At 40.6% G+C, this 13,975-nt stretch overlaps 1 protein-coding gene across 4 annotated transcripts; it reads left to right on the top strand.

The window, feature by feature from the left end:
- The first annotated feature begins 2,625 nt into the window (after positions 1-2,625).
- LOC117557601 (apolipoprotein A-IV-like) lies at positions 2,626-11,998 on the top strand. 4 transcript variants are annotated; one of them, XM_034233522.1, is made up of 5 exons: positions 2,626-3,241; positions 3,350-3,400; positions 3,792-3,942; positions 10,380-10,892; positions 11,034-11,998. In XM_034233522.1, the coding sequence occupies exons 2-5, from the start codon at positions 3,361-3,363 to the stop codon at positions 11,326-11,328; spliced, it is 999 nt and encodes a 332-aa protein (XP_034089413.1). In that variant the 5' UTR covers positions 2,626-3,241; positions 3,350-3,360; the 3' UTR covers positions 11,329-11,998. The 4 variants fall into 4 exon arrangements, with proteins under 4 accessions (XP_034089413.1, XP_034089400.1, XP_034089406.1 ...); XM_034233515.1 differs by lacking the exons at positions 2,626-3,241; positions 3,350-3,400; positions 3,792-3,942 and adding exons at positions 6,256-6,317; positions 9,622-9,672; positions 10,087-10,237; XM_034233500.1 differs by lacking the exons at positions 2,626-3,241; positions 3,350-3,400; positions 3,792-3,942 and adding exons at positions 9,494-9,509; positions 9,622-9,672; positions 10,087-10,237.
- Positions 11,999-13,975: the final 1,977 nt, after the last annotated feature.

Genomic DNA, 13,975 nt, shown 5'->3' with positions numbered 1-13,975 from the left:
TATTTGATAGTTGGTGCTTGAGAAGACTAAACATTTATCTGCAGATCTCTATAAAGTATATTAATTACTCGTTATTCTCTACTAATAGTTAATTAAAAACTGTATATAATTGCTATTTTGCACATCCCTTTCAAGATTTCCTAAGGTTTATTGACATATCATATACACAACTACAGTGTAGTTATGCAACAGTGCATTACAAGACATCTATCAATATGTGTGTATACCTCCACCATTAAACTGTCAAATGCTGCACATTTCTTATACTATCTACAGACATAAGAGTATAATTAATGTGTATAATATCAGTTAAAATAAGTGCTTCAACATAGTTAACATTGCAGGAAAGCAATATATTAGACGTTAAGTACTTTGTCAGGCTTAATATATATATCTGTCGATAGATACCCCCAAAGCTTTTTTCTTATTTGAAAGAAGACCTAAAGTATTCTTTAATGTGTTAATAAAGGTTAATTAGTTTGTCTGTTTTGCACATCCTCATATTAATATCTTTGTACATCCAGCACTAAACTGTATTATTGTAGAGATCACTTACAGTATCTTCCTGATTTTTGATATTCTATATTTCTATCATTGACCTTCTACTTTCCCCCTATGAAAGTATGTGCTCTTAATATTTGTTTCATCAAATAACATTATTCAACAAAAATAACATTATACAACAAAAATAATTCAATAACATGCTTTAACCACTAGGCGGTGCACACAAGGTACACACAGCATACTAATAATAACTTTGTATTATTAGTGTAGGACACTTATGTATGTATAACATCTGAAGATGTGTAGTTTACTAGTTTTATTCATGTTTTTACATAATTTTACAGGATATTGCTATACTATTTCTCATGTTTTACTTCTACACATTAATATCTGATTTGTAAAACATCACAGACAGAAAGGTATATCCGTCACCAACAACGACAACCGACTCACGGAACGCTATGTTGTAGCGTTGATAAACAAAACAATTTAATGGTAAGCTATTGAAATTGTGATTCCATAGGTGTGTCTCCCATCACCCAAATCCCCTGACTATTCTCTCAACTCAGTATTTACATTCTTATATTCAAAGAAAATCAGTAATATCTTTAAAAACTACAAGTCCTTTTCTATCAGCTGTGCACCGTTATGGTGTAAATACAGCCTATCTACCAATTGGATCAAATATAAAAATCATCCGAATTAGTGTTGATACTGCAAGGAGACGTATTTTGTGAAAAGAAATGCAAGATGTTGTTTAATTGTTGATATATTTATGATCCACGTCACATATTCAGTTTTGGCGGCAGTTCTCCAGTTTGTCCAGAAGTCGTCTCATCAGGGCTCTATAAATAAAGAACTACGGCAGATGTGTAATATTGTATTACAATGCAGTTATGTGATGACTTCCAAAGAGAAAAGCAAGAACACTCGGAATAAAGTATTTTTTATTTTTTGATATCATATCGTATTAACATCATATCCCAACATGCATTGCTGCTAAAACATCCAATCAACGAGCTTCAAGCTGAGGATCTTGGGTAATCTGTTATGGGTGGTTTGTGGTGTGTATCGCTCGAAATGTCTCTTATAAGCCTACATCTGTTTCCGGTGACTTTATTTACGGCTAACAAGCATGCTAAAAAGCCCAAGATTATAGAATTAAACGAATAAATAAAAACAAGGATAATTGTGTGTTATTGTTGAGTAAATAACAGTGTGTTATTTAGAAAAGAATAACAAATTAGAAGGAAAAAAAGATTTTAAAAAATACAGATTTCAGTATTTTGAGGCTCTGAGCCCCATTTATTTTCCTCACAGACGGAAAAAAAAGTCCGACATTATACGATTTAAAAATAAAAAAATAAAAAGATAAAACACTGGCATGTCATTTACGTTAGAATAAATAGAATGGTTTTGAATAATAGATGAGTAAAATCTACTTCACTTTACAGCGCCGCCCACTTTTTGGGAAACCAACGCTGTCATTTGAACGGCGATCAAGCCTGAAGCCACAGAGATCTTCTGTTACTGTCCTTTCTTCTTAGAGGAAGTACAGAAACACGTAACTCTGGATTTGTTTTAATGTTTGAGGTGCAATAAACGACACAGCAGCTTTTTGGCATGTTACAACTATTATTTTCTACCTCGCTCATGAGAGTAACAGCTGGCGAAATGACAGCCTCGCCTACTGATTTCAAATGTGTGCTCTAAAATGATATTTACAAATGACTATTATCATTAATATAAGCAAGACAATAAATGGCAAAGATATGTAGAAAATAAACGCATTTAAGATACGTTCATAACGAACGTAACGTGGGAGAAAATAAGTTTCTAGCTAAACGTAATTGAGAATGCAGTTTTGTTCTGTGGGAACGTAATCTTTAGGAGACAGGGTTGCCATAATGCATTCTGATGAAAAATACAAATTATTATGAATACAAATAAAATAAAAGAAGCCTCCCGTGAGTTACCACAAGCTATAAAGTAGATTTTAAAAACGTTTTATATAATAAAAGCTCACTGCAGGACGTTGTAGAAATGCGTGTGTGCACCACGACAAAGGAGCCTCATTCACTTTACATTGGGGTTGTTTGCGTGGTGCAGACACGTATATGTAGCAAAGTTTGTGACTCCACCACGCAATGCGGTGTTAAGGAGTATTGGTTGAGTCACGCATTCTGGTGAGATCAGGTTGGTCCAAGCCCAGAGCCTTGAGGTACACCTTGGTTGACTGAGGCCGAAGGGGAACTGCAGTCACTGATGGTGACAAAGTGTTTCCGGTTTGAGAGGTAGGACTCAAACCAGGCAAGAGCTGTGCGACTGACATACCTTTGAGGACAGGAGGGCTTTTGAGGACAAGGTCCATTCAAGGTTACACTTGAGGATTTAGTCACACTCTAAGACAGAGGAATCACACATAATCAGGCCAAATAAATATAAAAAGGCACATGACTAAATCAATACTGTTTGGAAGATGATAACTGACATATGAAACTGTCTAAAATAACTGATTTGCTTGTTGTGTCCGTGCATTGGTGCAACAATATCGGGTTGTGCATGATTGCTGCGTGGTGCATGGCACTGAGTTTCTGTGAGGATAGCAGGGTGAGGCAAGGTGACAGCAAGACACTCACCCCTGGACTTTGGGATCATTAGAGTCCGGATTGCTTTATAAGCTGCAGAACCTCACAAGCAGTACCAAGTGGATTTGCCGATACAACAACAAACTCAGGTGAGATGATGAAGGATTGCCTCGGAGTAGCTTCTGAATTTTTTCTTTTTAAACTAAATCTCAGTGAACATGCTTTGCTAACTATCTTTGTATCTCCTTGTTATTAAGATATAAGAGCCATGAAGGTCCTTGTTGTGCTCGTCCTTGCCGTTTTCACTGGTGAGTATGGTGGAAAAATATCCCGTTTTGGAGCGTGACATCAACTGGTACACTCAAGTCAAAAGACTTCAAGGAAAAATATAGAATTGCAATGAGATTTTTGGACCATTGAAATCATTGGTCCACCCAGCAATACCTTGGATGGGAAATTAACCGATTCACACACACATTAATACACTGGTGTGTACTGATATGGAACCTTGTATGGATGACCACATAAGGAGCCAGACTGCTCATCATCTAACCTAATGCTCATTCACACACACTCACACATGCCTCTGGGATTTGGAAGTTAGTGCCACTTTACCTCCTTCGGAATATTTTTTGGGTTATAATATATTTTGAACCTTCCAACTGTTCTTCAAAACTGTTTTTTCTGTCTGTTCAACAGGCTGCAATGCCAACATCTTATATGCTGATGCACCCAAGCCACAGATTGAATTGCTGACTGAGGCCTTCTGGGACTATGTCGCCAAGGCAACAGAGACAGCTGATGACACCCTCCAGATGATCAATAAATCACCGTTTTTCCAGGGTGTCAAGTAAGTCTAGACAAGACCATTGTTACCATTGTCGACATTCTAATGATGCAAACAAAAAAAGGTATACTGCAAACTGATATGCAATTTTTCTCACTGATTTCGAATGAAAGGTAACATCCCATTTGTCTCGCTCCTTTCTAGTGAACATCTGAAAGAAACTAGATATGTGGCCGCCCATTCTTTGCTCTTCATGCACGAGATGCTTCCCCCTGCAAGTCAGGACATGTTCCACAAAGTCATCAGAGAGGCCGAAGAGCTGAAGGGGCGTGTGGAAAGGGAGCTGGCCGCTGCCAAGGACATCGTGAAGCCCTACACTGACAACATGAAGGTCCAGATCCAGCAGAGAGTGGAGCAGCTCAAACAGAAGCTGGCCCCCTACGCTGAGTCCATTGACACCGAGGCTGTGAGAGCCACCCTGGAGCAGAAGAGCGAGGAGCTGAAGCATAGTGTGAAGGACCTGCATGCTCAGCTCGGACCCTACACTGATGACCTGAAGCTGAAGGTGGACCAGCACCTGCAGGACTTCCAGGAGCGTGTGGCCCCCGTGACCGAGTGGGTTGAAGATCAAATGATCCAGAGAGCCAAAAAGGTTCATGAAATAGCCGACTCATACGTTGAGGATCTGAGAGTAAGGCTAAACCCCTACGCCGAAGACCTCCAGGCCCACCTCACCTCCCTCTACGAGGCAAACGCCAAATCAACATAAGTCAACCTCCCCCTCACCTTAAAGGGAAAGTAACTGCATCAACAGAAACACAATAATCTGACCCCGGGACACAAAATGAACAAAACGACAACACAAGCTAACCAGTTATAGATCTTTAAAGAAAATAATGATTTGGAGGTTACAAACTGTGTTAATAAATTAATGAAAAGTGAACATACGTAGATTGGTAGATTCTGAAAATCTGAAAAACAGATGTTTTTTCTGCATTGTGAAATCAGACTGGGGAAAGTGGACTTGAAAAACTAAAAAGACAAATTGAAGCAGTAAACACATTATGAGCTGCACTGAAGCTCATGAGTTTACTTTGCATCACCTATAATTACTCGTGAAAGCAAGACAGGTGAAAACATTTGGTAACTAAAGTGTACTGAAGAAATGTTGTGTAATATGCATTCTTAATTAAGAAACTAATGATTGTATTTATAAATCAAATAATCTACAGTTATATATTTGTCACACATCATTCTGAATACTTTATGAATGTATGAAAAGGAAGTTATTTTTAAAAGAAGAACATACTAAAGGAGACTGGCATGTTTTTCATAACTTAGTCACTCTGTATCTCCTGTCCACAAGTGAAACCAACACGTACTCAACTCGTTCGATCAAGATTGTTTAAATAAACAAGTTGTACAAATATTAAGTTGTGTTTACTACAGAGGGCTACAAAGGGTTTTGTCTGAGACTTAATTAGCAAGGTTTAGAGGTTCTGGTAGGTATTGTTTTTTAAAGTCTTGACGGAGCCAGGATAGTTATTATCCCTGATTTCAGACTTTGTACTGTAGCATCATTTTAAAACCCAGGCATGATGAGAGTGGTATTCATCTTCTTATTTATATATGCAAGACTGCTAACCAGGGGCGGACTGGGACTACAAATCAGCCCGGGATTCTCGACCAGCCCACTTCGGTACCGCCGGCCCACCGCGGTACCGCAAGTAAACATTTTTTTTGGACGAATGCTCTGGGCCAGTGGTTACAATGGTGGGGCCAGTGATAATACGAGTCCACCGGCCCGGAGGTAGACATTATTTACCCTTAATGTCTATCGCTAGTAAATTGTCGACGGGGGGGGTAGACAATTTACTAGCGATAGACATTAAGGGTAAATAATGTCTACCTCCGGGCCGGTGGACTCGTCCAAAAAAAAATCGACTAATAATGAAGAAAATTAACACATTTGTTGCAATAGTAATTTATGCATAACTACATTACTACTTGTAGGCTACTACAACATTTTAATCATCAGTTCTTCCTCATTTTCCTCAATTGTTCATATTTGGTTTATTAAAATAATGATATTGTGGTCATTGTTAAAAAATGTCTGCTATCATTATGAGTATAGCCTATTATTATTTGTATAATGCACTTTCTGCCTTCCTGTCATTAGGAGTTAGACGTAATGGCTATGTAATTGATTTGATTAGAACCTTCATTATCCTAAACTGCTGGGACATTTTGCCAATACCTTTATATGGTCTACTCTTCACTTACTTGTCAGCATAGGTCCGCATTGATGTACAGAGCCGACAGAAGACCTTGTTTATATTGGCATCATATTGAGAGGTGCTGCCAGTGACGCGTCCTAAAACCAGGAAGTAAGGTGCTGGTTCCCTCGACAAGGGTTTTGGAAAATAGCTGGAAATAAGGTCTGTGGAAAACAAACCTGTTTGAGAAATGCATGTTTTGTTCAGCCGGATAATCTCCACATGTCTACCCTACTTTTATAATTATCGAATCATAAATCTAATCGATAGATTAGAAAAGGTTTTAGGACGCGTCACTGCAGCCAACTCCATCGATCAAGCTGGCTGAAACTTTCTCTCCCTCTTCTTCTCATACTCCCTGTCACTCTCCTTTAACTCCTCCGGTGACTTTCTTTTATTTAAAGATTGTTTTTTGCACGGCGCTTGGCCGGTTACCGCTGGTATTAAAAACATTTGGCGAATGGTTAGGTGGCACGATAGTCTGTAGTGAAGGAGCGCGCTCCGGCTCACGGGAGCCTGCTCCCGCTGCGCTCCGCAGCAAACAGCTGTTTGCTTTTCACCCAAGAACGACAACCGACTCACGAAACGCTATGTTGTAGCGTTGATAAACGAAACAATTTAACTAAATTGCTAGTCAAAATACCAATACCACAGGACCATTTTTTTTTAAAGCAATATGTTTAGTGGCCCGAGCGGTTAAGTGGAAAGTGGGCTACGTTATGCTGGCCCGGGGTGTCTAAAATAGTGCTTCCGGGCCAGCGGGCCATTTAGGGTTACCGGCCGGCCCACATCGTCCGACCGGCCCACTTCAGTACCGCCCATCGGGATTCGTCCCGAACGTCCCGATGGCCAGTCCGCCCTTGCTGCTAACCAACGTACTTCTTGTGTGCAGCAAATCCTTAGATTATGTCATTACTGGTAGCAATGAATATTTGTTTTGTAAAAGCACATTGTTTCATTTAAATTAAAATTACCTAAAATACAAGGAAATTACAACATGTATTAATTACCATTTATGTAAATGTGCCAGTGTAAGCCGAGCATTTGTTGTGTCAAAACCAGTGATTTACAGACAGAGGATTTCAAGACACAAAAAAGACAAAGACAGAAACTAAATACGGACGTTCTCAGGACAATACCTGAAGCAATGCAGAGCAACAAGAAGCAGAAAACAAAAGTACAGTAACATATTAAATACAGAGTCAATACCACGCCAAAACATTAAAGGGCATTTCTAAAGGCAAAATGTTCAAGCTAATTAAATCCATGATTTACCTTATAACCCGATATCTCAAAGCCAGTGCCTATCTCTTATTGGAACCCGATACATACATTTATTTAGAAATGCAAAAAGCCACAACTTATCATAAGGACTCAAAGAGAAGGCAGTGTTGAGGGTTAAGTTGTTTCTACGAGTTGTTCAAGCAGAAATTCTATAGACTAAGGCCGGTTTTGCATGGGCACTAAATATATTTTGAATACCAAAAGAAGCAGAAGATATGTACAATATATATATACAGTATATATATATATATATACAAGTTTAGCGCACTTGTATAAAAGTCTTAGAATACTGTCAAGGCAAAATGATAACAATCGCTTCATTAAAATGTTACATTTTCAAGTCTTAGCTGTTGTGAGTAGGAGCTTATCCTGTCTATAGAAAACATTTATGAAACTACAATGCTGCATATATAGTATGCCTTGTGTGAAACTGAGGCTACTTTGTCCTCTGAAAGCTGACGGTGTTAGTGTCTGCTGACCTTTGGCCAAACTGACCCATAGGACATAGCATGACACAGACTAGAACCATAAGCTACGGTGAAGTTGGTTGGCAACATGGAAAGCTAATTGTGACAATAAATCAAACACTGTAAATCTCATCAGAGCTGGACATCAGAGACATAAGAAGAGGGATTTTGCCATTCTTGGCAAAGCGTTATCTCTGGCAACGCAGAGCTAACATACAAGTGATTACAATAATAATAATAATAGTAATGATAGATTCAATTTCTATAGCGCTTTACATGGTGAACAAACAAACAAAAGGGTCAAATAATAAAGTAAAACAATGTAAATGAAATAAATAGCAGTAGGAGTGGAAGCAGGGGGACTGTGATGGGTTAGGGGTCAAAGGCCATGGTGAACAGGTGAGTTTTTAATGATGACTTGAAGATGTACAGGGAAGCAGCATTGCGGATCTCTGCAGGAAGTGCATTCCAGATGGTGGGGGCCGCAACACTGAACGTCCGGTCACCAACAGTTCAGAGGGGAATGGAGAGCTGGCCCGTGTCTGAGGACCACAGACTCGGAGAAGGGGTGTAGGGATGGAGGAGGTCCGATAAGTACTGGGGGGCGAGGGCATGGAGAGACGTGTAAGTGAGGAGAAGGGTTTTGTACTAAATCCGGGACTTGACCGGCAGCCAGTGAAGGTGGATTAGGGTGGGGGTGATGTGTTGCCAGGAGAAGCCTGGCAGCAGAGCTCTGGACGTACTGTAATCTCTCCAGGGCTTTGCTGGGAACCCCGGACTGGACCCCATTGCAATAGTCGAGGCGGGAGGTGATGAAAGCGTGTATGAGTGTATCTGCCACGGAGTCAGAGAGTGAAGGCCGGAGTCTGGATATGTTTTTGAGGTGGTAGAAAGCAGATTTGGTGACAGATTTGATGTGAGCCTGGAAGGAGAGGGTGGTGTCCAGGATGACTCCCAGGTTGCAGACTTCAGTGGACGGAGAGATGGAGCAGCCGTCAAGAGTCACACTCTAACGCAGAGGAATCACATATAATTAGGCCAAATAAATATAAAAGACACATAACTAAATCAATAGTGTTTGGTAGTTGATAACTGACATATGAAATTGTTTAAAATAACTGATTTGCTTGGTGTGTCTGTGCATTGGTGCAAGTGGATTTGTAGATACAACAACAAACCCAGGTGAGATTATAAAGCTTTGTTGGGTAAACTCCCGTATTATATCTGCTCTCTGATAACACAGAGAGTTGCAAGCAGCTATTGTCTGAGATCGCATGATGTTGTATTGTTAGATGTGCCAAGAGCAATGACTGTCTTAGGTAAGACAGCTTGTATGTGCGCAGCTCCACTTGCTTGGAACAATCTTCAGCAATAATTGAAACTGAGCAATCTCATTCCTCTGCATGTTTTTAAAGCTAGGCTAAATGAAATGCTCGTTGATACTATGGGCACTTGTAAATGTCTATAACTATGTAAATGTATCCTGTAAATATAATGTATGATGTCCTTTATTGTTTTATGTTTCATGTGGAACCTATATGCTGCAGGTCTCCCTTGAAAAAGAGATGTATTATCTCAATGGGACCAATGTCATTAAATAAAGGTTTGAAATGAAATGAGGGATTGGCTCGGAGTAGCTTCTGTATTTTTCCTTTTTAAACAAAATCTCAGTGAACATGCTTTGCTAACTATCTTTGTATCTCCTTGTTATTAAGATATAAGAGCCATGAAGGTCCTTGTTGTGCTCGTCCTTGCCGTTTTCACTGGTGAGTATGGTGGAAAAACATCCCTATTTGTTTTGGAGCGTGACATCAACTGGTACACTCAAGTCAAAAGACTTCAAGGAAAAATATAGAATTGCAATGAGATTTTTGGACCATTGAAATCATTGGTCCACCCAGCAATTCCTTGGATGGGAAATTAACCGATTCACACACACATTAATACACTGGTGTGTACTGATATGGAACCTTGTATGGATGACCACATAAGGAGCCAGACTGCTCATCATCTAACCTAATGCTCATTCACACACACTCACACATGCCTCTGGGATTTGGAAGTTAGTGCCACTTTACCTCCTTCGGAATATTTTTTGTGTTAAAATACCTGAAAACACTCTGAAATATTTTGAACCTTCCAACTGTTCTTCAAAACTGTTTTTTCTGTCTGTTCAACAGGCTGCAATGCCAACATCTTATATGCTGATGCACCCAAGCCACAGATTGAATTGCTGACTGAGGCCTTCTGGGACTATGTCGCCAAGGTAACAGAGACAGCTGATGAAACCCTCCAGATGATCAATAAATCACCGTTTTTCCAGGGTGTCATGTAAGTCTAGACAAGACCGTTGTTACCACTGTTGACATTCTAATGATGCAAATTAAAAAAAGTATACCGCAAACTGATATGCAATTTTTCCTCACTGAATTCGAATTAAAGGTAACATCCCATTGTTCTTGCTCCTTTCTAGTGCCCGTCTGGATCAAACTAAATATGTGGCCGCCCATTCTGCGCTCACCATGCACGAGCAGCTTCCCCCTGCAACTAAGGACATGATCCACAATGTCATCACAGAGGCCGAAGAGCTGAAGGGGCATGTGGAAAGGGAGCTGGCCGCTGCCCAGGACGTCCTGAAGCCCTACACTGACAAAATGAAGGTCCAGATCCAGCAGAGAGTGAAGCTGCTCAAACAGGAGTTGGCCCCCTACGCTGAGTCCCTTGACACCGAGGCCATGAGAGCCGCCCTGGAGCAAAAGAGCGAGGAGCTGAAGCAGAGTGTGAAGGACCTGCATGCTCAGCTCGGACCCTACACCGATGACCTGAAGCTGAAGGTGGGAGCCAATCAGGTTCAAGAAATGGCCCCACCCAAGCCACAGATAGAATTGCTGACTGAGGCCTTCTGGGACTATATCGCCAAGGCAAAAGAGACAGCTGAAGACACCCTCCTGATGATCAGCAAATCACCGTTTGTCCAGGGTGTCAAGTAAGTCTAGACAAGACCATTGTTACCATTGTCGACATTCTAATGATGCAAAAAAAAAAAACATACTGCAAACTAATATGCAATTTCTCCTCACTGAATTCTAATTAAAGGTAACATCTCATTGTTCTTGCTCCTTTCTAGCGCCCGTCTGGTAAACGGGTTAAAGGCGGCTTTCTATTTTGCCTTCGAAGTGCAAGACCAGGCCTACAATTTTTCCGAAGCCGTGCACGCCCAGCTTCCCCCCGCAGCTAAGGACATGATCCAAAAAGTCAGCAGAGGGACCTGGCGTGTAGAAACGGAGCTGGCCTTTGCCCTGAAGCAATACACCGACGACATCCAAGATATGGCCGCCCCATATGTTGAGGATCTGAGAGTAAAGCTGGACCCGTACGCCCAGGACCTCCGGGCTCGCCTCACCTCCCTCTACAGGGCCTAGCCCAATCCAAATAAAGCAACCTCCCCCTCACCTTAAAGGGAAAGTAACTGCATCAACAGAAACACAATAATCTGACCCCGGGACACAAAATGAACAAAACGACAACACAAGCTAACCAGTTATAGATGTTTTAAGAAGATAATGATTTGGAGGTTACAAACTGTGTTAGTAAATTAATGAAAAGGGAACATAGATTGGTAGATTCTGAAAATCAGAAAATCAGATGTTTTTTCTGCATTGTGAAATCAGACTGGGGAAGGTGGACTTGAAAAACTAAAAAGACAAATTGAAGCAGTAAACACATTATGAGCTGCACTGAAGCTCATGAGTTTACTTTGCATCACCTATAATTACTCGTGAAAGCAGGACATGTGAAAACATTTGGTAACTAAAGTGTGCTGAAGAAATGTTGTGTAATATACATTCTTAAGTAAGAAACTAATGATGGTATTTATAAAAAAAATAATCTACAGTTATATATTTGTCACACATCATTCTGAATACTTTATGAATGTATGAGAAGAAAGTTATTTTGAAAAGAAGAACATACTAAAGGAGACTGGCATGTTTTTCATAAATTAGTCACTCTGTATCTCCTGTCCACAAGTGAAACCAACACGTACTCAACACGTTGGATCGAGATTGTGTAAATAAACAAGTTGTACAAATATTAAGTTGTGTTTACTACAGAGGGCTACAAAGGGTTTTATCTGAGACTTAATTAGCAAGGTTTAGAGGTTCTGGTAGGTATTGTTTTTTAAAGTCTTGACGGAGCCAGGATAGTTATTATCCCTGATTTCAGACTTTGTACTGTAGCATCATTTTAAAACCCAGGCATGATGAGAGTGGTATTCATCTTTTTATTTATATATATGCAAGAGTGCTAACCAACGTACTTCTAGATATGTGCAGCTAATCCTTAGATTAGATGTAATTTAGGCATTATCAACTTTCAGCACAGCTTAAACTCCTTCATCAGGCTTTTGACATTTAACCTTAAAATATACGATGACCTTTTACCCAGAACTTGGTAAAGGAGGATGTGACACTCGGCTGTAAAACCTGACTCCTTCATTATATTGAGACAGGCCTATAAACTCAGACATCTGGCTCTGTGGGCAAAACCTCATCCATCAGAACTAGGTGGAGGTGGTTACGTTGCAGGAAAAACACTCAATGGTGTACTCCACTTCCCAGTTCAACAATTTGTAACCCAAAGACAACGGCAGTAACCTCGCTGACTCGTCTGAACAGATGTTTGCCTGTTAGGAGGGATGAGATCATACAAACTTAAAATAAATCTTCCAGGGAACAACAACAATGGGGCAGGCGCAGGGGCGGACTGGCCATTGGGACGTTCGGGACGAATCCCGATGGGCCGGTATTGAAGTGGGCCGGTCAGACGATGTGGGCCGGCCGGTAACCGGCAGGGCTCGACATTAAATGACCCGCTGGCCAGGAAGCACTATTAAGACACCCCGGGCCAGCATAACGTACTTTCCACTTGCCCGCTCGGGCCACTAAAAATATTGCTTAAAAAAATTGTTTTGATGTTATTGGTATTTTGACTAGCAATTTAGTTAAATTGTTTCGTTTATCAACGCTACAACATAGCGTTCCGTGAGTCGGTTGTCGTTGTTGGGGGAAAAGCAAACAGCTGTTTGCTGCGGAGCAGGCTCCCGTGAGCGGGATCGCGCTCCTTCACTACAGACTATAGCGCCACCTAACCATTCGCCAAAAATGTTTTTAATACCAGCGGTAGCCGGGCAAAAAACAATCTTCAAATAAAAGAAAGTCACCGGAGGAGTTAAAGGAGAGTGACAGGGAGTATGAGAAGAAGAGGGAGAGAAAGTTTCTGCCAGCTGATCGATGGAGTTGGCTTCTAGTGGTGCAGTGACGCATCCTAAAACCCTTTTATAATCTATCGATTAGATTTATGATTCGAAAATTATAAAAGTAGGGTAGACATGTGGAGATTATCCGGCTGAACAAAACGTGCATTTATCAAACAGGTTTGTTTTCCACAGACCTTATTTCCAGCTATTTTCCAAAACCCTGTGGAGAAATCCCATTGCTTTTTGTCGAGGGAACCAGCAGCTTACTTCCTGGTTTTAGGATGCGTCACTGGCTGCACCTCTCAATATGATGCCAAAATAAACAAGGTCTTCTGTCGGCTCTGTACATCAATGCCGACCTATGCTGACAAGTAAGTGAAGAGTAGACAATCTAAAGGTATTGGCGAAATGTCCCAACAGTTTAGGATAATGAAGGTTCTAATCAAATCAATTACATAGCCATTACATGTCTAACTCCTCATGACAGGAAGGCAGAAAGCGCATTATACAAATAATAATACTCTTAATAATAGCAGACATTTTTTAACAATGACCACAATATCATTATTATAATAAACCAAATATGAACAACTGAGGAAAATGAGGAAGAACTGATGATTCAAATGTTGTAGTACAAGTAGTAATGTAGTTTTTTGGTGTTTATATACGCTGGGATCCGGAGTCATGGATGATCCTGCGGTCCTGTGTCCTGCATCGCGAGCCCTGGATCTTGAATCGTGGCTGTGGTCCTGGATCATAGGTCCTGGATGGATATCCTCGTGGATTCATCTTCCTATTATACACACATGCAT

Source organism: Gymnodraco acuticeps, unplaced genomic scaffold (assembly GCF_902827175.1).
Source record: "Gymnodraco acuticeps unplaced genomic scaffold, fGymAcu1.1, whole genome shotgun sequence".
Taxonomy (NCBI): Eukaryota; Metazoa; Chordata; class Actinopteri; order Perciformes; family Bathydraconidae; genus Gymnodraco; species Gymnodraco acuticeps.
This window is presented reverse-complemented; position numbering and strand designations above follow the sequence as displayed.